Source organism: Megalobrama amblycephala, linkage group LG7 (assembly GCF_018812025.1).
Source record: "Megalobrama amblycephala isolate DHTTF-2021 linkage group LG7, ASM1881202v1, whole genome shotgun sequence".
Lineage (NCBI taxonomy): Eukaryota > Metazoa > Chordata > Actinopteri > Cypriniformes > Xenocyprididae > Megalobrama > Megalobrama amblycephala.
In genome coordinates this window covers 33,274,408-33,300,130 of record NC_063050.1, presented here as the reverse complement: position 1 = coordinate 33,300,130, position 25,723 = coordinate 33,274,408, and the positions used below count along the sequence as shown (strand labels likewise).

General features: G+C 35.3%; 1 protein-coding gene across 1 annotated transcript; it reads right to left on the bottom strand.

Moving 5' to 3' along the window:
- Nucleotides 1–211: 211 nt before the first annotated feature.
- Nucleotides 212–15,221, bottom strand: slc2a15b (solute carrier family 2 member 15b). Its single transcript, XM_048197145.1, has 12 exons — nucleotides 14,843–15,221; nucleotides 11,917–12,015; nucleotides 10,919–11,079; nucleotides 10,689–10,813; nucleotides 7,534–7,679; nucleotides 7,226–7,358; nucleotides 3,326–3,513; nucleotides 3,111–3,221; nucleotides 2,796–2,897; nucleotides 1,934–2,009; nucleotides 1,417–1,544; nucleotides 212–472 (listed from the first exon to the last, which is right to left on the bottom strand). Exons 1-12 carry the CDS (start codon nucleotides 14,882–14,884, stop codon nucleotides 218–220), a joined length of 1,566 nt encoding a protein of 521 aa, XP_048053102.1. The 5' UTR covers nucleotides 14,885–15,221; the 3' UTR covers nucleotides 212–217.
- Between the last annotated feature and the right edge of the window lie 10,502 nt (nucleotides 15,222–25,723).

Here is a 25,723-nt window from a genome sequence, read left to right as displayed (position 1 = left end):
ATGGCTTTTAGAAGACTTGCAAACAAAAGCAGCATAAAAGTAGCCCATAGGACATATATGCTACATTGTATAAATCATATGGGCTACTGTAATAGTGATTTTGTAGTAAATGCTCCAATGACAGGATGTAAAAATGAAAACATCACATTCTCACAGCACTCAGAACAGTGTTTTGTAGCACCAGAACACAGTATACCACTCTCTTTTTCCCCCACAACTATTTCTCTGTCCTGTCCATTTTGTCCACATCTACAGGCACCAGTGCTCCATACCCATTCATCTTTTTGAGCCTGACTTGGTCAGCGGGTCCCAGCACCTGGTTTTCACTTTCACAAGCGTTTCTTGAGGCGAACAACTGACTGATCTCCACAAATGTTTTGTTCTTTGTTTCAGGGATGATGAAGTAGACGTAGGCTGCTACCCCCACACACACACCACAGAACACCAGGTAACAGAACGCACCAGCTGACATCTAAATACAATGAAAATCTGAGATTAAAATCTAATTTTAACCTGGAAATGAACAACAAACTTGTCACTCAAATTAGTATGCTGACAACATAATTTGATATTACAGTTTTTTTCGATTGCTAAACGACAGTGAGCACAACTGGAGCTACATGTGCAAAACTCCATGTACAGTCTGCACTACCAACAGTCACCTGAGCTAAACAGTTAACACATGACTCAAAACAGGCTCAGAGCAGCCAAACACTATGCACAACCCTCACTTTGATAACACACACTGTCACTCAGAACACACTGAGAGTAAAAACACTAGCATCAAACTCCAACACAGAAAATACAAACTTTTCATCTTTACAGTTTGAACAATTTCAGTGACTTCATACAAAGTAATATTTTCTTCAAAGAAAAGAGTGACATTCTTTCACATGATTTATTTAAATTTTTAGAACATAACAGTTCTTTAAGGTAAATGAAAATGAGCAGTTTGCGTCAATAGTCTGTAGTAATTTACGGAATTACAGTAATGAGAAAAAAAAGGTAGAAACTAAAAGTACATACTGTAATTCGAACAAATAATTGAGGGGCTAATCCTGCAAAATTGAAATCAGCAGTGTTTGAAAGGCACCACGCTGAAATCTATTCTGTTTTGAATGTGTGGTTCACAGTTTTGACAGCAGTGTGTTAGCATTTGAACAAAGTGCTGTAAATCCACAGTGTTGTGCAGGTTGTGGTTAAAGTCATGGGATAAGTGTGTAGAGTTTTGAAAACTGTGTTCAAGCAATGAAAAACGAACTAGAGTTTGGTCCACATGAACTGCTGCTGTGCAGACTGTAGTTAGAGTTTTGCACATGTGCCCACTGTCGTTTAGCAATCGAAAAAAACTGTAAGTAAATTGTAAACTGCAATCTGTCCGCAATATACAGTGAGCTCCCTGAAGAAAAGGCTTACTTGAAGGAACGGAAAGACAAATCCCACAGTGAAGTTTGATATCCAGTTGAGAAATCCTCCTACAATGTAGGCAGCAGGTCGATGGGATTGTTTAAAGAGCTCTCCTGTCATAAGGAACGGGACACCAGCTGTGCAAACATAATAGCATCAAAGTCAAATAATAAGACATATTTGAATTCATTTAAAAAGCAACACAACTATAAGTACATATCACATTATTCGACATGCTCTTTTGTAAGCAAATATACTCTTTCACCAACAGGTGGCACTAGTCTATCAAATAAAAGGCTTTATTGTAACAAACCTTTTTTTATTTTTTTATTTGTATAATTAGCTGCAGTACATAATAACATCCACAAGGAAAGTCCATTAAACCATGTCTGAGTTAATTTTGCTAATATCATTTTATAAATATAACTTATTTAGAACATAAACAAATATAAAAGGCAACCTTTAAGAGTAAGATGTAGGCTACAGACATGAAAATGACTAAGAGAAATTCCAGTGAGATCCTCACCAGGTCCAATGCAGAATCCAGCGATGATTCCAACCACACAGGCCACACTGACATACCGCATAAAGGGTAAATGAGCCTAACCAAAGACAAAAGAACTGGAGATCAAAATATATAAACTAATAAATAAAGAAATAAGTAAAAAGTCTGAAGTCAGTAATTTTACTTTAACACTTTTATCCAGAAATGATACATTAAACTGATCAAAAGTGACAATAGAGAGTTAAAAATTTTAAAAGAAAACAACTATATATCAAATAAATGCTGTTTCCATCATGTTTTTTTTTTTTTTTTTTTTTCACAAAAATATTAAGCAGCACAACTGTTTTAAACATTGGTAAAACAAGAAATATTACTTGAGCATCAAATCAGCCAATTAGAATGATTTTCTGAAGTATCATGTGACACTGAAGACTGTAATTGCTGAGTATGACTGTAGAAAATTCAGCTTTGCCATCACAGAAATAAATATATATATATATATATATATATATATATATCATGGCTTGACATTAACACCCACCTGGCTTGTAACGCAGTCATTCCTACTAGCCACTTTGGGAGGTTGAATTTTATATATAACATATACATTTTCAATTGTATTCATTTTTTTTTAAGTATAGTGAATAAACTGTATTAATGAATGAAATGTTCAAGGTGTCTGAATAAATTTTGGTTTGACTGTATATATATATATATATATATATATATATATATATATATATATATATATATATATATATAGTATAAGTACCTTTACGATACAATTAGTTGTAGTAATAAGTAATAACTAATTATTACTCAAGTGTCAATAATCTTAAGGTCATTGAGACAAGAGCAAGTAAATATTAATGTTCATAATTACCTGTAACATGAGGGAGAAAGTGATTCCAGCACAGCACACGCCCATAAAGCTAAAGCCACCAATCATCAGAGGCCTCCTACCCACACGCTCAATAGTAAAGCACTGGACAACATTCAGAGAATTGAGAATTACTCAGTGTTACTTAGGAGCCTATTATATTATCATAGGTTAAATTTGCCATTCTATTTTTACTAATATGTAGAACAATCACAATCACACACACAAAAAAACAAAAACAAAAAAAAACAAAAAACAATGTAACATGGTTTCCTAATATTTACGATATGCCTTTGGTGTCAATCATGGCATTCTCACCCCTATGAGTCCAGCGATGACCTCTATGGCTCCAGTGCCAACGGTTGTGTACTGAATCTGTTGAACAGGAATGCCAGCATTCTCAAAGATGGCATTGGTGTAGAACCAGATCTAGAAATAGAAACCAGGTGTTTCATTGTATCATCTCAAATAATGGTATTGCCACTTGATGGTATTTGTCATCACCATTACCACTTTTAAAAACACACACATACCGCATCGATTCCAGACAGCTGCATTCCAGCATTGACAACAATGACAGTAACAACCTGCCAGCGAACAGAAGGATCCCTGAAGAGCTGCAATACTGAGACAGTCTCCATTGAGGACAAAGAGCGCTGCTCTTCCTGCATCTCCTCCACCTCAGCCTGGATGTTAGACTTAGTACGGTACCACTTCAGTGCTGCAAATAGGAATCAGAGTCTGAGCATCATTATGTAAGAATATCGGCCCATCAGATCATGTCAGAACAACAGAGAATCAGAACAGCAGAATACAACAGATCAGTTTGGACTAAAGCATCCCCTGTGTGCTTAAAAGTGTGCTTCAAATCTTAAAATATTAAAAAAAAAAAAACTGTAGTTGCAGATAATGTAATATTAAAGAGAGTACAGTGCTCAGCGTAAATGAGTACACCCCTTTTGAGAAGTAACATTTTAACCAATATTTCAATGAACACAAAAACAATTTCCAAAATGTTGACAAGACTAAATTTAATATAACATCTGTTTAACTTATAACATGAAAGTAAGGTTAATAATATAACTTAGATTACACATTTTTCAGTTTTACTCAAATTAGGGTGATGCAAAAATGAGCACACCCCACAACAAAAACTACTACATCTAGTACTTTTTATGGCCTTCATGATTTTTAATGACGGCACTAAGTCTTCTAGGCATGGAATGAACAAGTTGGCGACATTTTGCAACATTTATCTTTTTCCATTCTTCAAGAATGACCTCTTTTAGAGACTGGATGCTGGATGGAGAGTGATGCTCAACTTGTCTCTTCAGAATTCCCCATTGGGTTCAGATCGATTCGATTGGGTTCAGATCAGGAGCCACTGAATCACTTTCACCCTGTTCTTCTTCAGAAATCCAACAGTGGCCTTAGATGTGTGTTTAGGATCATTGTCATGTTGGAAAAGTGCACAACGACCAAGGGCACAGAGTGATGGTAGCATCTTCTCTTTCAGTATAGAGCAGTACATCTGTGAATTCATGATGCCATCAATGAAATGCAGCTCCTCAACACCAGCAGCACTCATGCAGCCCCACATACGGACACTGCCACCACCATGTTTCACTGTAGGCACCATGCATTTGTCTTTGTATTCCTTATCTTTGCGATGCAATACAGTTTTGAAGTCATCAGTTCCAAAAACATTTATCTTGGTCTCATCACTCCAGAGTATAGAGTCCCAGTAGTGTTCATCTTTGTCAGCATGGGCCCTGGCAAACTCTAGGCGGGCTTTTTTGTGCCTGAGCTTTAGGAGAGGCTTCTTTCGTGGATGGCACCCATGCATGCCATTCCTCTGCAGTGTACGGTGTATTGTGTCACGGGAAATAGTCACCCCAGTTTGGCTTTCTACTTCTTTAGATAACTGCAGTGAACTTGCATGATGATTTTCTTCAACCCTTCTCATCAGAAGATGCTCCTGTCGAGGTGTTAACTTCCGTGGATGACCTGGACGTCTCTGTGAGATGGTTGCAGTTCCATCTCTAGTCAACTGTCTGCTGGACACCTGTGTAATGAATACTCAGACTCACCTGTGGTTGAATTCTTGTTAAATTAGACATTTGTAGTCTAAAATTTAGCTTTGCTTCAGAGACTTTCAGTGGGGTGTACTCATTTTTGCATCACCCTAATTTGAGTAAAACTGAAAATGTTGTTCTGTAAGTTATATTATTAACCTTACTTTCATGTTATAAGTTAAAAAGATACTATATAAAACTTAGTCTTGTCAACATTTTGGAAATTGTTTTTGCGTGCATTTAAATATTGTTTAAAATGTTACTTTAAAAGGGGGTGTACTCAATTAAGCTGAACACTGTACACTTTTTATAACTGTGTCTTAACACTTTTAAAAGCTACAGTTTTAAATACTTTTTTTTTAAAGTGTAATTTGTAATAATGTGAAATTCTTTCTTTAAAGTACATATCTACTCATTTCATCCCCAGAAAAAAAAAAATCATTTAATAGAGACATCAGTATATAGCAGTATTATTATCTGGCCTTCATTCATAGTACTTAAAAGTAAAAAGATCCCATTAAACAAATATTTAAAATATACCATCTTGCTGTTTATATTAATTTGAATATTCAGTGTGAAAATATGTATTACAATATAAAAATATATAACAAATTGTTATATATGTACAAGGTTAGGTGAGCTTAATAGCAATTAATTACAGAAAAATGTGTTTAATTTTTTTAAATTGATTGACAGCACTATACTTAAAGGTCCTCTAAGCGATGTCACGCGTTTTTAGGCCAAAACATTTTTTGTCACATACAGCAAACATCTCCTCACTATCCGCTAGCTGCCTGTCCCCTGAACACACTGTAAAAAAACGCGGTCTCTGTAGTCGCCACAAGCTCCAAAAACGGCAACAAAAACAAACTGGTGCAGCCTGGACCACAAAACATAATAAACATGCTCCAGCCAATAACCGACAAGAATGATTTTAAATGCGCGTTCATGACTGTTTCAGGAAGCACGGATGGGAGGGAGAGGAGGAGGAGGAGGGAGGGTCTAGCTAGCCTCTGTTTTGTTTGACAACACTTCGAACGTCAACAGGAAGTTACTCCGCTCAGGATCGCTTAGAGAACCTTTAATATATTTATCTGTAAACCCTCTGTGAGTAAGCCAAAAGCCACCATGGCAAAGTAAAACACCATAAAGTGTTTGTAGTGGAGAGAAAAAAACCTTAGGTTTTTAAAAAAGCATTTCTCCTCTGATTTATCTCTAATCATCTTTCAAAAAGTCGCAGTCTTCAATTAGCAACTCAACATGATGTTAAGCCTCATAACATTATGAGCTACATGTTGCCATGATGACAATATTAATATCATCCCCTTAAATCATGCACAAATACACCATAATTCTGTATAGAAATGGCTTTATGTTTCTACAGCTACTCTTCTCTAATCCTGTGTCACATTCTTTGCTGTAGTCAGTGAGTTCTCCACCTGGTAGCTGCTGTATGACTGATGGGCCTTTGTAGTTGAGGCTTCTGAAGCTCTGAGATCACAGTAAGGACAATAACAGCTTATGAGAGTCTCCTGGTCTGGCCACTAATCCCTCCAACACAATTCAATCAGCTTTAATGCGGTGAAGTGTGAGGAAACATGCGGAAGAATTTCAAGGATACTTATCATGGAAGATTTTAAGTTGTACAACAGAAATAGAAATCTTTATTTATTTATTTATTTATTTTTTGTTTCAAACTTGACACACCAGAGGATGCAGTGGTCAGTGTTTTCCATGCAATTACAATGAATGGGCACTATTACAAAAACACCAAAAAAAGAATCATTACACTAGTCCAGGCAAAATTATGTGCTGTATAAATCCTCTGAATGTATACAGCTTTGAGTGAGGCAAAATTTTGTTATTCAATGATAATCTTCATTATATTCTCAAAAAAATCACTTTTTGTGTTCGAGAAGAAAGAAGTACAGATTTGGAACAACATGATCAAATGTCCTGATTGAACATCCGAAATCGCATACTCTCTGAGTAGGTATTTCTTTTGAATTAGTAATTACTTTGTGACCACTAAAAAGTACATTCTATAGAGTATGAATGTAATCCGGACTTACAGTACAACATCCGTCAAGTTGTCATTGTCATGTGACCATGTGACCTACCAGCGTCAGTTGGGTTGCTTCACTGCCATTAATAAATCCTCATAGGATAGTAAAGTGTTTATCGTATGCACACTTCAGAATCTCGCCAGAAGCTGCAAGTCATCCAGGTACTTTTCGCCTACTGTTTTATGAATACTGAGAATTCAGACATACTACTCTTTACCAGCTACTATATAGTAGAGAAGTATGCGATTTCGGATGCAGCCATAATTTAGATTTTTGGGTGAAATGTTTATACCTGTGATAGTGGCATGAATGTTCCGCTTTTCCATCAACAGATATCTCGGACTCTCTGGGAACCAGGGCAACAACATGAGCTGTATGAATGTAGGCACCACGACTAGAGAGAGGAAGAGAGGCCAGTGCTCTTCCTGTGTGGAACAACCAAATGATAATGATAAGAAGACTTAACAAGACTAAAATAAAAGCAGTAACAGATCTGTTTAACATGGCAAAACATGCTGGCACAACAAAAGTTCAAAATATATCAATCAATATATTTGTAATATTTGTACAATGATATAAAATGAAATAGAAGTTAACCACCTTGCCCAAGATCTCATGGAGTCCTAAAATCTGAGCAATAAACACTCCTATACAGATGAAGATGCTGGGCACGAGTCCTAGAAAGCCCCGGAGGTTCTTTGGAGCAATTTCTCCCAGATACATTGGAACAACGCTGAGAGATATCCCTACAACAGTACAGCAGAGGAGCACATATCAGTACAGTGGAAAAATACTCAAGATGAATATTACTGATGACACTAGAAATCTGAGGAGAAAATTCAAATATTCAAAAATTCAAAAAGAGGTTCCCTTTCTAGGGAACAGCGATGCTGCATCAGGGGGTTGATGCTATGAGAATTACTTCAGCTTGAGCCAGTGTCTGAGTCACGTGTAGTTCACGCCAAGCCATTGGCCAAGGACAAAGTCAGGTGACGCACCTTCATGCGTGATCAAGTCTGTAAATAACACCTGCGCTAGAGCGTCACTGTGTGCGCAAAACTGTCACTGGCTACGTTTACATGCACCCAAATAATTCATTTGTAATCGGATTGACGGCTCAATCGGATTGAAAAACATTCATGTAAACACCTTAATCGATCCTTATGAGCTCGATCCGAATTAAATTTCAATTGGATTGGAAGGGGTGGTTTGTTCCTTTTCTAATCCGATCCAACAGCAAAAAATGACCATGTAAACGCTTGATTCCGACTACTTTCTCAATCGTATTCAGAAGTCTCTGGGGCACATGCACAGTGCAATCTTGACACGCATTAAGCAAGTTCACGTTCACGTCTTTAGTTGTAAAGATGTATGCCAACAGGCAGTGGTGCAGCTGTATCCCTTCGTCATAATATTGGAAATCTTTCTGTTTTAAAACAAGAAGGGGAGCCAATGCATATCACACAAAAAGCAACGTTTAAACTTTGCGCAAGAGTTTTGCCGATGAAAAAGTCTCAACCTCGGTCAATATTCACTACAGAAAGTTAAAGTAAAAAGTGACGGAGTTGTATTAACGGAGCATATTCTCTCAGATGAATTTCAACATAATATAACGGTATATAACTGTCTTAATTTATTCTATTATTTCTCTTGTGGCTATACATATAAACAAATGAGAATAATTTTTTTGGTAAACAGCTTGTTTTTTTAAAGGGGTGATGAACTGAGAAATCAAATTTTTTCTTGAGCTTTTGACATATAAGAGGTTATCATACTATAAGAATATCCTGTAAGTTTTAGAGCTGAAAACTTCCTTGTTAGTCCAATAAAAGCTTTAATTGACACCAGACCCAGAAAACGACAGGATTTACAAAGTGGGGATCTATGACGTCACAGGGCAGCAAGCACTGCCTCCGCAGAAGAAGATCAACGCCTACTTCATCACTGCCTGTTTAGTCCCGCCCACAGATTCGTGCATGACATGCAATAGAATAGTTAGCCTAAGTAACATAGGCCTACGTGTTGCTAAACCAGATCGAGCTACCAAGCAATAAACAAGCTGTTGAGGATTACAAAATATTGTGCAGTGCCTGGACTCGACAGTAACGCAACAACATGTCAGTAACTGTGTTAATTCTAATGCCTGATCTGATATGTAATGATTCATGTACAGTCAGATGATCTTTGTCTGTGTGTCAGTAAATCAAACCCGTGACTAAACGTCAACTTGCGTTGTTTCTCTTAGTAGGATGAAAATAATCTGTTATTTAACGGTGATTAAATTATATAAAGAAAGCAATCAAAGAAAGCAACTTTTGCAATCGTTGGAGCAGCGCGCGCTGAAGCTGTCAATCAAACAGCGCAAGTTTATCATGACTGACATGCAAAACTCCCGTTTTATTCAACGAATCTCTTAGTTATATCGCGTTTGCACTGTTAGTGAAGATGAAAGCTTTTGTTAGTGTACAGAATTTGAGTTGCAATGACGAGATCACTGCTTTCATTCACTCAACATGTCTGTGATCGGCTACAGTGTTCATCTCTGCAACCTTTCATGCCACAGTCTAAATATAATGCCACAGATCTAAATGTAATGCAACACTTTTCACGATTAGTTAACCTTGAGAGCTGTACTAGTAAAAACGTGCTAAAAGAGAGAGTAATACTTGGCTATTTCAAATGGAAAGATGTCAGCCAATCACAGCAGTGGGCGTTTACACTGAAGTCTCACAGCAGACACGCCCATTAAAACAGAGCGTTCAAGCCAGAGGCTAAAATCAGGGTAGGAAAAATGCCTTTTATTTATAATTTATGACAATTTTGGATGTAAAAAGCATACTATCATTATAAGTGCACCCCAGGAAACATTATAAAACAATAAACCAACGCAGTTCATGACTCCTTTAAAAGTCTTGAAGTAAAGCTGCACTTAATTTTCATTGATGACTGCAGTGTTTGGGAAATATTATACACTCTTAATAATTTTAATTATAGACCTAAATTTCATTGTATAATAGACCTAAAAATGTTTAAAACATTTTCAAAGATAATAGCTTAATCTTTTATTATCCTCACAGAGTGACAGTTATGCCATGATGCGCTATTAAATTATTGCGGGGCAAATTTATTATAATATTAATTTAATAATAAAAGAAGCCTGTTAGCCTTTTTTTTGTCTCCGCAAGTGTGATTGATATGACGTCACACAAACGCAGAGCACGTGCATGCACAAAAGTTTTAATCGGAATGTATATAAAACACATATAAATGGATATTTGAATTAGATTACAATGTTTAGAGTACATGTAAACAGATCTGCGATTGGAATCAATTCATTCGGATTGATGAAAACTGGTGCATGTAAACATAGCCATTGTCTGTTTAGAGCAGGAGTTAAAATAAAAAAAATCAAAGAACATTAGGAATTGTGCCTTGCTTGATCTATTCCTGGGGACGACGGATACGAATTTTGTGTTCTTTGTTTGGGAGCGGAACACGCTCGATCAACTTTCAATAGGTAAGGTGATATTGCACCCTAGACTGGATTACATCCCGAAAAATGTTAACCGTTTTGATGATTGCATTGTTCAGCAAAAAAAAAAAAAAAAAAAAAACAATTCTCCAAATAATATTTTTTATGTCCCACAGAAAAAAAGAAATTCATATAGATTTGGAATGGCATGAGGGTGAGTAAATGATGATGGAATTTTCATTTTTGGCATTTAAGGTCTTCCATATTAAATAAGATGAATTACCTGAATGTATCCCTGTAATGAAACGCCCAACAATGATCATTTCTGGAGATCCACATAATCGGCTGAAGGCCATCAGCCCTCCACCGATAAAGACCAGAACTGTGCTGTGTACCAGTGTCCCTTTCCTAGAAATTAGTAAGACGCACAAAGCATTCAAGCAGCTAAAGGGCTTTGGCCTTGAAGCTGTGCAATGTATTAAGTGTAATGTATGTATAAGCCGCATACTGTACCTCCCAAATCTGGTAACCTGCATTCCCACTGTGAGAGAGCCCACCAGGCCTCCAATGGCAAATATAGACACAGTGACTGAATACATAAGCGTGAGAGTCTCTTCATCCACTTCTGACCCATTCCGCCTCACAATGGTTTGGTTAAAAAAGTCCTTTATGTACTATTAGAAGAACAAATACAATATATACATATAATATCTTGTCTGGGCATTGCCAATCATGCTTACACAGTTATAATATGTGATAGGCACTGATATGAGATTCAGTTACCTAAAGAATTTCTACTAAATTAAATCACACACTTAATGCAATTTCAGCAATTATGGGTTAAAGAACTTCTCAGCTGTTTGCAGTCAAATTTTGATAAAATGGGCATCTAGTGTTTTGTAATTGGATGAACAGAAAATGAAAGCAAATCAAAATAGCAAGTCAAAATTATATAGTTGTTGACAGATGAATCATTGTAGAGAAAAACACCCCCCCCCCCCCAAAAAAAAATATTGTCATGTGATTGCTGCATTTATTTATTTTTTCTTTTGAATGGCTTTTTTCTGTGTATCCATTTTGCCATTGTCATATTTATTTCTTCTAAATGAGCTTGAATTTAGACTAGAACATACATTTTCAGCCTCTCTTCTTCATAACTCTTTCACAACCTGCATGCAGTTATACTCTCAGTGCGATCACGCTCTGTTACTTCTAGTCAGGACTCGTGACTTGTTGGCAGAAGTATGTACCATTTCAAGCCTTCACTGTAATGGAAGAGTGAATTATTTCATATTATTTAGCACTTGTAGTGCTACTGACATCTGTCAAAGTTTAAATAGCCTTCATTAAAATTAAATGTTATGTCAGAGGGCATTTTAAGAACATTAAAATCATCAGAAGAAAAGACGTGAACAAACTGTGATTCAGTGTTTCAGCGAGTAAGTGATTCAATCCAGCTGAATAAAAAAGTGTTACTGTATGTGAAGTATGTGTTTGTTGGTGTCAGTTACCTGTGCAGGAGAATTAACCACAGCCAGGTTATAACCATAGAGCATGGAGCTCCCAAAGGAAGAGAGGAATGCTACTGCCAACAGGGATGAGGTTAGATGCTGGAGAAACATGTGACATACAACCATTTTTAATAACATAAATTCCTGCTTTTGGATTTAAACTTTTCAGAAGATGTCTGGCACTTAGATTAAGCACATTACATCTTTCTAACATGAGCTTTCTTTCATAAGGAACATATATGGTAAATATATGAAACTATATGAATATGAACAGACCTTTCTTTAATCATTCACAAATTCTCCCTTTAAGCAGCTTTGGGTGTTCAACGCTGAACAGAGATTACAGAAATATTTGTTTTTCAACACACACTGCAACCAACATGGACAATCAGGTAGGAAATTTCTGTCTGGACTGGAGTACAAAATCACACTTTATGCATAAATGTTAAATGGTTTAAAAACCATTTGTGAGTGTGAAGTATTGGACTCTGGCTCTGATCCATTTAGCATGTGACTGCATTAGCACGGAAGTGGACCATGACTAGATTTGGCATGAGTGTTCACTGCCCAGGCAAACTGAGTTACAATAATTATCCTGCACATGAACAACCTTCTAAAAGTGTGAAAGCAGTTAAGTGGAAGAAATTCTCAGCTGCATGACATGGAAGACGTGGAAAACTGAAAGTTTGAAGGCTGTCACTTGTGAATAAATAGAAATGCAAAAATAGAAATAAACAGAAATTCTTTAGTTATATTTCAAATACCATCTTTGTTCTGATTTATAGTAGAAAGCAGAAAGACTAATTCATAAAATGAATTAGTAATGCATTGTTGAAGACTGATATTCAGAGAAATATTCTTAAAAATATAAAAATATTCTTTTCAAATTTTCTCATGAGAAGCTTAAATACAGTAACAACATGTAAACCGGGTCTAAGGTTAAATTTACTCAAAATTTTATAGGTGGGGCCATAGTGGGCCCCCCTAGTCACGGGGCCCAAAAAGAGAGCAGGGTTCTCAGAAAGAGAGCTTTCTCTGCATCAGGCACAAGATGTTCATAAGATGTAGTAAAGTTCTGGAAGTAAAAAGCCCATTCATTTTAACCACACAGTATATAGAGAAACTGAGCAATAACAGTATAAACCTTTCACAGCAGACTTTCACAACAAACAGCTCTTCTAAGAAGACCTCCGAATCAATGACTGCAAGGCAATATTTCGGTCATTTATAATGTGATTCATTCATCATTCATTCGAAGTTCATTCAAAAGGTAATATGCACCTTTTGCATCATAAGTACTAATATGCACCTTTAGGGGTAAATAACATGTACAAAGGTGTACCTTTGTAAAAGTTGGGATTTTTGTTGGCATGAGTAATTTTCTCATAAAAAGTTAGGGTTAGTGCAGCCTTATACCATTTTCATTGTATTTTTGCTTAAAAAAAGGTTGTAATGCTCTGATTAATCTCTGAGGTTGGTTTGGTTTATCTTTATTATTGAAGACATTTTACTATCCCCTTCACAGAAAATGAATGGGAAATATAGTTCCAGGATATTGCGTCCAGCTTTCACATTACCAGTTTTTTCATGCAAACCATGCTGTTTTGAACTACAGTAAACTACCAACGTGAAAGCCCCCTATCCTTATCCTTATGATTTATCTTTTTTCCTGCCTGACAAGATATGCTACTCGTGTTATTTTCTAAGATGAGCTATCTTGCTGCCATTTTGCTCAACTCCAAGAGAGCTGACAGCTTGCTAAAATACTTGCATTACAATGTTTATTTGATGAGACAAATGCCAAATAAAAGACACTTCGGACCACTGCCTTTAAACATATAAGAACTATAAATTAATGTATAGAAACTCTAAAGAAACTTTCTAATGTTGCTGTCTTGTTGGGCTTCCTTCACAGAAGTGTGGAAGCACTCAATTTCTTGAGCCATTGTATATGCAATTGGCTAATGGCATTCTTTAGCAACAAATTAGGTTTCCCTTGCTATATTTAATTCTTGAAAAAAAAAGAAGAAAAAGAGATATTTAACTCTGAGAAAGAGCAGTTTTAGAACAGGTGTTGTGAGGTAACAATATAACACAAGCTTACGAAATTGGACATCATTAGCTCTATAGAATTAGTGTTTAATTCAGAAAGTATTAGCGTTGTCTGAAAAAGACATTACATATTTAAGACAACAACTATATTTTTAGGTAAGAGAAATGCTTTAAATAAATCGCTTACTTTGAGAACAAAATGAATGAAATCTTTATAATACCAAATTCACCTTGTAAATGCGAAGGAATTCGACAGATGTCTCATGACACGAGAGAGACTTCTAGAAAACATCATGTTTCATCATTTCTTCTATAGTCTCTCTCATAGCTCTCGCGTCTCAAAGACGCGTCAGAAATTAAAGACACAATACAGCATTTGCATGTATTAATAATAATAATAATAATAGCCTAATATGTAAACTAAATTAGGGCTACTTACCCCTCTAGTTTTCTCAGGATCTATCAAAAATAAAAACTCAGCCGGGTCATTTTTGACCCATGTTGTGCATCAAAGGGTTAAAAGTGTTTAATTCAGAAAATATTAGCGTTGTCTGAAAAAGACATTATATATCTAAGACAACAACTATATATTTAGGTGAGAGAAATGCTTTAAATAAATCGCTTACTTTGAGAACAAAATAAATGAAATCTTTATAATACCAAATTCTCCCTGTAAATGCGAAGGAATTCGACAGATGTCTCATGACACGAGAGAGACTTCTAGAGAAAACATCATGTTTCATCATTTCTTCTATAGTCTCTCTCATAGCTCTCGCGTCTCAAAGACGCGTCAGAAATTAAAGACACAATACAGCATTTGCATGTATTAATAATAATAATAGCCTAATATGTAAACTAAATTAGGGCTACTTACCCCTCTAGTTTTCTCAGGATCTATCAAAACCTCCTCCGCCATCTATAAGCACAAAAGAAAGCGGCCCTCAGACTATAACTCGAATGAGAGCGGGTATTGTTTTTCCTTAAAAACTTTATACCACCGGCATCCCAATGCAGTGTATTTCTGGAAAGAAGGCGTGCTGAATTATGAGAGAGAGTATATGACGTTCAACCAATCACTGCTTGCTGTCAAATGAAGCTCCTCCTGCAAGTATTTCTCACCGTTTTAAAAGGTCAAATTGTAAGACTGACACTGTCACATGCTAACAACCCGCGTGATTTAACTCTTTGTTCAAATTAACTGGATCTTCTATATTTACATTTTATATCATTTATGTAACTTTTAACTTGTAACAAAACCCCAAAGATTTGCATGAATTTTTTTTTTTTGTGTATTTAATCACATTCTGTAGGTTAAGTGCAACCACACAGCACTGCACACAGATAACAGAAGACCAATGATTCCTTGTTCTGCTGTTACTGTCTTTGTGTTAGACATCTGATACAAGGATTGTGCACCATAAAGATGACAAATTGATAGAATTAAACCTCTTGATCTCATGTACTGTATCACCAGCATTTCATCATGGCCTTCAAACTGTGAAATCTGCACATGAACTGAAACTGAACTGCTAAATTTGAAATTTGTAAATGTTTCGCTGTGCAAATTAGAACCGCTGCTCAAGCTCTCACGTGAAACTTGACTGCAAGCCACTTTCTTAAAACATTAGTCATGGTTCGGTGACCTTTGCTTTGCATCAGGCCCTCAAGGGCTTAAAGAGTTAGTTGACTCAAAAATGAAAATCCTGCCATCATTTACTGACTAATACATAACTCCAAACCTGTATGTCTTTCTTTCTTTTAACATAAAATAACATATTTTGAGGTATTTATTCATGTTATGTTATACAAAATCATTGGTCTACCACAACTAACATTCCTCAAATGTCTTTTTTTGTGTTTCCCAGAAGAAAGTACATGATGGTGTGTAAATAATGCCAGAATTTCCATTTGGAGGTGAATTATCCTTTTAAAAAATAGATTAACAGTTTAATGTGCATCACATAAACTCAATTGATTAAAAAGCAGAATTAATAGCAATATTACTCCATACACAATCATGTGTTCTGCCTATAGGCAGATGTTTATAAGCATGTATATATTTGTTTCCCCTTAGTTTCAATAATTCTCCAGTTGCTCAGCCTTGTGACTAACCTTTGACAAATTTTGAAATAATAGTTCTGTGTTTTGGATATCTTTTGGCTCTGTAGTAGCTCCCTCTGGCTTCTTTTATTGGACCTCTCTCTTCTCACATGAGTATGTGTTGATGCTCCCACACAAAAACTCTGAATTTACATGAAAATGATCAGAGGAATCTTATGATACAAAACCTGATTTTATTTTTGTCTTTGATACCACAGGAGGTTTTCAGTTTCATTACATATATATATATATATATATATATATATATATATATATATATATATATATATATTTGTCATGTTTTATTTCTGTACCTGTGTAATGGCTTCTGCTGGCAGGCCTGGCAGCCGTCTTGTGCTTTTCTGAGTATGTTCTCATGTCAAATAGTTTTGGTCATATGACTCACAGCATGGAGTGATGTCCATAGCATCAGACTAATTTTTGTGAAGAATCAATTATTATCTCACATAGGAGGTTATTCACTCTTTTTACTATATTTTCGTCATTCATTCATCCAGATATCTGTAAATCTAAATGGTAATGAGAAATGTTAGACTGCATCGGGTAGAAACACGTAGAGGAATTTGAGGGAGTCACTTGGCTCCTATAGGAATACTCATAGTGCTTAACTGTTTAGCAGTGTTGTAGTCGAGACCAGCTCATTCGAGTCCGAGTCAAGACCGAGTCCAGAGAGGGTCGAGTCCGAGTTGAGACCAAGACCAAAACCAAAGAGGGTCGAGTCCGAGTTGAGATCGAGACCAAAGAGGTTGGACTCCAAGACAAGTTAAAGTTCACATAAGTTTGGGTCTGAGACAAGACCTAAAGAAATCTAAAGACCTAAAAGAATATGTAAATGTTTGGTGGAAACAATAAAATTGGCACCATACTCATCAAATATACCATGCCATGTACACTGTATTTTATTTACTTGATAAATTTATTTAGTGATATTGGTTTAAAAATCAGTTAAGGGTAAAACGGCCACATAGTAGATGGTGTAAAGGTAATTTGTTAGAAAAGATTTCTATTTTGAATAAATTCTGTTATTATAAATCAAGAAGGATCTGAAGGATCACAGCATGTTATAAAAAATATTAAGCAGCACAATTGTTTCCACTTTCCAACTTTGAAAATTAATCAGCATATAAGAATGATTGCTGAAAGATCATGTGACACTGAAGACTGGAGTAATGATGCTGACAATTCAGCTTTGCATCAGAAATAAATTAGATTTTAAAGTATATTCAAATAGAAAACCATTATTTTAAATTGTAATACTATTTTTAAAATATATATTGTTGTTTTTGATTAGATAAATGCAGGCTTGATGAACATAAGAGATTATATCATAATGCCACATAAGCTAATAATTATCAAAAATGGCAATATAATATGCAGAGAGTGTATATAATGGGGAGATAAGAGGGTCTGTATCTCTTTCTATTGGAGAAAGCGTAACAGCTAACTTAATCACGTGTGGAACCTTATAATTCAAATGCATTTTGTTTTATTGACCACAATATTATAATTGCTCTTTGCCCCCGAACTTTAACATACAGTAATAGTCATGAAATATTTTGAATGGGAATATTTTGAATATGGTCTGGAGACCGAGTCCAGGACCTAGTCTGAGTCTCGAGTACTACAACACTGTTTGGAACTATTTAAAAAATTCATAAAGCAGGTGTCAAAGGACAACTATATCATTTCAACACCTGAACGTAGGAAAAGAACACAGCTCTGCCACGTTAATTTACTAAAACCTTATTTTGCCAATGCACTTCAGTCTTCTGTGTGTAGCGATCATCCTACTGTAAGTCACGCTCATGCGACATGTCGTGGACTCACCAGTTTCAGTTAAAGCTGACTGTAGAGACATTGAAAATGCATTGGATGAGGTAGAACAAATGTCTATAGATTGTTTTAAAAACTTACAAACTTTGGCTAACTTGGAAAAATAGTTTGTTGTCCAGCGGCGCAATTGACAGAATTAATTAATAGTTTTCCTTGTTTGTTCTCTGATTCTCCTACACAGCAAAATCTCCAGAGTTAAATCAACTCTGCCAGAGTACATATGGTCCCTCTCTAAATAGTGTTAAAATAACACTAAAGCAGAGTTAAAGTTAATGAGATAATTAAGCAATTAATTAAGTGATGATTTTGCATTAGTGATGAACACCTGCTGTTAACAAGCAGAATCACTGAAGAAAAGAGAAACACAAGAACTACAGCTGACTTCAGTCACAGCCTTATTAATTGCTTAATTATCTCAGCTTCAGTGTTACTTTAACACTATTTAGAGAGGCACCATATGTACTCTGAGCAGAGTTGAGTTAACTCTGGGGATTTTACTGTGTACGTGCACTCATCTCTCACATGACATTGAGGTGGGCGATGAGAAACCAATAAAACAGATTCTATCTGTTAAATGCGGAAAAACAAAAGCATATGGAGTAGCAGATAAATTACATGTTGGTAATGACATTGCGGAACCTAGTTTTTCTAGCTGGTCTTCTCCCTGTCTACTTGTTCCTAAATCGGATGGCACTATGCATTTTTGGACTGATTTTCGTAAAGTTAATTCTGTTACAAAACCGGATTCGCTTCCCCTCCCAAGAATGGACTGCATCGATCAGGTAAGACCTGCGAAGTCTGTCAGTAAATTTGACCTCCTTAAAGGCTACTAGCAGGTTCCCTTATCTATCCATGCTCGTGAGATTGCCGCGTTCATTACTCCCAAGGGGTTGTATTCCTATAAAGTAATGCTGTTCGGGCTTCGAAACTCACCTGCGACCTTTCAGTGTCTCATGAATCGCGTTGTAGGTGACATGGAGGTGTAGGTGATGCTTTGTACCTTGATGACGTAGTCATTTATTCAAACACCTGGGATACTCACTTAGTACGAATGCGGGAACTTTTTACTCATTTGGCGGAGGCAAAGCTCACGGTCAACCTCGCAAAGTGTGAGTTTGTGAGGGTGACCATGACCTGTCTTTGCTGTGTAGTCGGACAGGGGCATGTGCGTCCGGTTAATGCGAAAATTCAGGCAGTAGAGCAGTTTCCAGAGTTGATGCGTTTTCTATGCCTTGTAGGTTATTATAGAGCATTTTGCATACATTTCTCCAGTGTTGTGGTCCCTCTCACTGATTTGTTGAGGGATAAAGTTAAGTTCATCTGGTCTCCTGCTATGTACGGCTCCTGTTTTAGCGTCGGCGCGCTCAGATAGATCCTTCAGATTGTAAGTGGATGCTAGCCAGGTACGTGCTGGGGGATGCAGCAGGATGACCTTGGCATTCAGAGGCCGGTTAGTTTCTTTTAAAAAAAAAAAGAAATCTTTTGTCAGTTGAATTATTCAGCGATCGAAAAGGAGACGTTAGCTTTGATGATGGCTTTAAAACATTTTGATGTTTATGTTAGTGGCAGTGCTCCTGTGGTGGTCTTTACTGACCATAATCCCCTTCTTAAATTCCTTGCAGTGTCCGAATCAAAGATTGATTCGATGGTTATTATTTTTGCAGTGTGATGGCCTGCATACCTGCCTGCTGTGTGGCTTTTTATTTTTTTGTTTCAATAGGGTGGGGCTGCAGTCCGAGTGTGGATGGAGAACACCTGGGCACCTACACCTTTGCAGTAAGAGAAGGTAAATGTTCTAGAAAGGAGCCCCAGATTTTTTCAAAAGTCCTCGGAGATTTCCTAACATTGAAAAGGATTTTCTCAGGGGTGCAGTATGAAAGAAGTTCATTGATCCATTGTTGTCTGGATGGGGAATGAATCCACTTCCAGTTCACTAATATAAATTTTTTTCCTGCAGTTCCTGCTAACAGTGAAAAATACTTTTTATGTTGAGAAGAGCTTAATAAATCAATATTCCCTAATATCCAAATTCTAGGATCTTTACTAATTGGGATATCTATAATCTTTGAATTGGTATAAATTATATATTCCCAAAAGTCATTCAGTACAGAACAATTCCAAAGCATATGAAGTAAATTGCCTACAGATGTTTTACACCTTTGACATTTTGAAGATATATTTCCAGCATTTGTGTTCAATTATTGTTTCGTTTGTTAAAAAGAAATTGTTATACTTTGATTAAATTCTTGCATCCCACTTTTTTTGTCATAATCTTTGATCTGTGTTATTACAGCATCAAGTCAAATTGTAATGATTCTGAAAGATCATGTGACAGATAAATTCTGCTTTGATCACAAGAATAAATTACATTTTAAAATGTATTAAAATAGAAAACTTATTTGGATAATTTGTCATATTTCACAATATTGCTGTTTTATTGTAAACACAGTATTGCAAATGCAGCCTTGGTGAGCAGAAGAGATTTATTTCAAAATAATTAATAGTTTCCAAACTTTTGGCAGGTACTTTAATAATAACAATTCTATTAATACTTTAATATAATATAATATAATTGTAACGAGGCGGGACTCAGGGTAAGATCCATCTGCAGGCTTTTATTAAACAGAGCTCGTAGTAATACAGGCAGTGGTCAAACAGTGGCAAACAGGTATGGCAGAGAGCAGGCAGAATCGTAGTGGAGGAATAGGCAATGAATCAGGGCAGGCGGAAAGCATTCACAAAACCAGGAAACAATAAACAATCCAAAAGGTCCAAAGGGCAGGCAGCAGGAATCGTAACACGGGGAACAGACGGGATCAGTAACAGGCAGGCAGACAGACAGACAAGATAGAAACGCTCAGAATTGCAACGATGGTTTAACAAGACCTCGCAAAGTGTGTGAGGGTGTGTGTGGCTTAAACAGTCCAGATAATGTGCTGCAGCATTATGTGGCAATTGGTAATTGGTGGAGAGAGTGCAGGTGATTGCTAGGGAGGATTGTGGGAAACATAGTCTGGGAATGACTGGGAACGTGACAATAATATAATGATTACTAAATGTTACTTTTTATTTTTACAGGACAACAGTATCAATTATTACAATATAAGATATATCTGTTAATGTGATAGAATGCATTTATTTATTTGGTTACACTTTATTTTACAGTGCTACAACTACAAGTTAACTACAAGTACTTACTATAGAGTTCCAGTTAGGGTTTGGTTTAGGGTTAGTTACTTGTAATTATGCATAATTTACTGGTATTAATATAGTAAGTGCATGTAGTAACGTGTAACTATGGCACTGTAAAATAAAGTGTTACCATTTATTTTTCTTAAAAAGGAAGTGGCCAGATTTTCCTGCTTTTTTATCTCTAGCTGATCACATGCCTGTTGACTAATGAAACAGGGTATGAATGTGATATTTAGACTTTTGTACACATATAATATGCAAATATTAGAGAACAGGTGTAAAAGCCAAAACTGTGTTTACATGCATCACATTATGGTGCGTTGTGCCCTTTAAGAGACTGATCACTTCACTCAATGCACGCTATGCGGTGATGACGTAGAAGAACTACGTGACTGTGTAATGAGAACCACGATAGATGATGAATGTGCTCACCCATTTTTGTTATAATATTGCTTTATTTTTATTTGTAACGCTAAGAAAGAGTCAATCTCTCATGTATGAGAGAAGCGTGTTCCTGTGTACCTGCCATTAAACGAGTGGAATACCAACTTTTCGCCTGCAAGCTCTTTCATTCCATTGATTTAACTGGGGTTATCTGGGCCATAGCGTTACACAGGGATGAGATGATCCTGTAGCAATTTAAATGTTAGGTTAACAATTATATATAGGAAGACTTCAGATGCAAAAGCCTAAGTGCCGTCTGAAATTTCCTTCTAACTTAAGCATTTTTATCAAGCTCGTATGTTTAGGTTCAGTAATTCAACTTTAATGGCAATTAATAGGTCCTTTTCATTGCCATTAAAGTGAAATAACTGAGCATAAACATACAAGCTTGATAAAAATGCTCATTTTAGAAGAAAATTTCAGATGGCACTTAGAGGCTTTTGCATCTGAAGTCTTCATAAATATATATATAAAATTATATATATAGTTATTAGTAATAGGGGACATTTTCCCTATTAAAATGAATTTAAATAAATAACAAAAATTAGATTTTTTTTTCCAAGTCACTACTTTTAAGCCCATCTGATGTGCTGGCAAAATTGAATAATAAGCAGGCCTATGAAAACACTGACTCTTAACCCTTTGATGCACAACATGGGTCAAAAATGACCAGGCTGAGTTTTTATTTTCTATATCTTTGCAAGAAATTAATTTCATCATTCAGTATTCCAGGTATTCCTCAATTAACCTGTTTTTGATCATCACAAATCCTCATTTTCATTTTTTCTTTCTTACTTTTTGAATAATAATCATTTTTGTATCACTACCCTTCTAATACGCGACATGGGTCAAAAATGACCCGTATTCATTTCCTATGTAATTTCAATCATGGTTGAGTGTTTCTTTGCTGAATCTTTCAAAGAAATGTATTTTATCATTCATTTCATGTATTCCTTAAATATCTTGTTTTTGATTGTCAAAAATCATTGTTCATTTTTTTTTTCTTACTTTATAAACGAACACAGTTTTTGTATGTCTACATCAATTTTACACACATGGGTCAAAAATGACCCGTATTCATTTCCTATGTTATTTCAATCATGACTGAGTGTTTCTTTGCTGAATCTTTGAAAGAAATGTATCTTGTCATTTATTTATTCCAGGTATTCATTAAATATCTTGTTTTTGATTTTCTACAAATAATTATGTTTATTTTTTCTTTCTTACTTTATAAACAAACAGTTTCTACATCAATTTTACACACATGGGTCAAAAATGACCCATATAGAAATCTTTATTATTTGCAAATTTTTGCAAGTAGGAACATATTTACTGCAGACAACTGGTCATCTGCCACACATTTCACATCTTAACAAGGCTACTTTTGTATATTTGATGGATGTAAGTCTTATTATATTTAATATATTAGGCTACATATTTCATAATTTTTTATTTTTATTTTTATTTTTTCAAATATAAATCAATGCAATTGGTCACCCTATAAGTCTGTCAGTGTTCCTGAAAAGTAACAGTTTTGGACATATACAACATGGGTCTAAAGTGACCTGAATGAGTTATTTTCTATATCGCATATATTACAATAAATTAATTTCATCATTCATTATTCCAGGTATTACTCAATAAACAAATCCTTATTTTAATTTTTCCTTTCTTTTTGAATGAAAAAACAAAAAAATCCCGCACACTCTCAACTTCCAAAACTATAAAAAAGGTTCTTTATTAGCAGCGTTTCGATCATATGATCTTCACCAGTCTTTTTTCCTATGCACCTATCTACAGTGTTGGGGAAACTTTTAAAAGTAATGCGTTAAAATATTGCGTTACTCCCTAAAAAAGTAACTAATTGCATTACTTAGTTACTTTTTATGAAAAGTAATGCGTTAAATTACTTTTGTGTTACTTTTTCTCACCTGGGCTGGGCTTTCTTGTTTGTGTTTTTAATACCAAAAGTTAAATGAATAAGCATCAGGCTGAAGGAAATGCATATTTACACCTACAGTAGTGGGCGCAGATTAAACAAACCTTTCAGCTGTGCTGCCATTCTCAGTTAAAGAAGAATAGAATACAGGAGAAGGAAGTTTAACCCTCTTATTTCTAAATCTAATTTAAGTCATTTTTACTTAGTATGGTTGAATTAGATCATTGAAGGTCAGCAGCAAAGACATTGGTTAATAAAGTGAGATTGAATACATAAAGTATATTTGTGTAATTTAATATAGTTAATTACAGATTGTTTTTTTCACTGTTTTTATTCATTTTGAGGAATACTACATGTTTTTGTGCAAGTGAGATGAGTAAATGTATGTTCACATTTAATGTGAACTACAATAACCATCATGTTCACACAACGCCTCTGGACTTTATTTCTCTCAACATGACAGGAGAACTGTCAGTCAATAAATGTGAAAAAGTAACTTGAGTTACTTATTTGAAAAAGTAACTTGGATATTTTGTTGTAAATTGAAAAAGTAATGTGTTACTTTACTAGATACTTGAAAAAGTAATCTGATTACATAACTCAAGTTACTTGTAATGCGTGACCTCCAGCACTGCTTATGATTTCATTAGGCAAACACCCAGGATATTCTTCAAAAACCTTTTGTGTTCCACAGAAAAGCATATGAGCATGCATCTCATGTTTGTTACATTATCTCTTTGACAACGCTTGGTATTTTTAGCAATGTGTACACACTTTTGATTTGGTGTTGGATGCATATCTAACATATCCCCTGATATTTAAGATAACATGGAAAGTTCATGTTTATTTTGAGATATTTGTAATTATGACTACTAGAACACAGAGTGCATATTTCAAACTGTTGCACAAGATGGGATCATTTAGGCACTGAAAGTAAGTAAAAAGCCAGAAGTAATTTAAATGATCTTAATTACCTTATGCTTTAAATTATCTTATTTTGTATTATTGTTATTATATTGTATTATTATTTATTCATTTAAACTGATCCTGCCACAATGTATTTTTGTAATGGTGGTTTTGGGGGGGACACTGTCTTTTCTGTTATTTGCCTCTATTTGTCAGCAGGCTGTGCTATTGCTCCAAAATTACAAACGTTCATTTGGTTCAGTTACACACATTCATTCAGTTTCATTTGAGAACCTCTGACTTTATTTTATATGACCATTTAACAGTGTCTTCTTAATTGTGTTTCTTCAGATCTGAGACTATCTGCCCTATGTAAAAAAAAAAAAATTATTGTTTCATTGCTAGTGGTGCATAAACATTTACACTGAGAGCAAATAATAACTAATAAAAAACACAAAAACACAACTAAATTACTTAAAAAAAAACCACACACACAATATAACAAATAAAATCTCATTTAAAATCTAAAAAAAAAAAAAAAAAAAAAAAAAAATAGTATATCAGTGAAACTAAAATAAAACTGAACACAGTATTTACCATTATTTAAATTAAGTGTAAATATAGCATTTTGACACAGTGCAAAAAGCCACTGCCAAAGATATAATTACTGTTAAAGTCATAAGAACATGCTGTCAGTCGTATTATGAGATTCTGCTGAAGAAAAGTTGATGTTTAAAACAATTGTGGTGATTATGAAGTTGGACGGTGCTGTTATCAACAGCAAATAAATAAATAATAAAAAATCTAATACAAATCTAAATAATAATCCAATAATTTACATATGCCATATTCGTATGATAAAACATACTATTTCATATTTACAAAAATTGTTGCAAGGTGTGAACAGAATAACAATTCTTGCATTTAACGTGTGTAAATTGTCATGAATTAAACCAGTGGTCTCAGACTGAAATCCTCGAGAGCCACAACCCTGCACAGTTTTGCTCCAACCCCAATTAAACACACCTGATCAAGTCAAGTCATCTTCATTTATATAGCGCTTTTTACAATACAGATTGTTTCAAAGCAGCTTCACGCTGATAGGAAAATGAATGGACAGAGACTGTTTTGGCTTTACAGCAGCTCTAGGAAAACGTTATTATCGAGCTAAAGTAAGCTTTATGAATGAAACCTGATCCAGCTAATCAAGGTCTTCAGGATTACTAGAAACTTCTAAGCAGGTGAGTAGGACCTAGTTGAATCTAAACTCTGCAGGGCTGTGGCATGAGACCACTGAATTAAACTAACATGAAATAATGA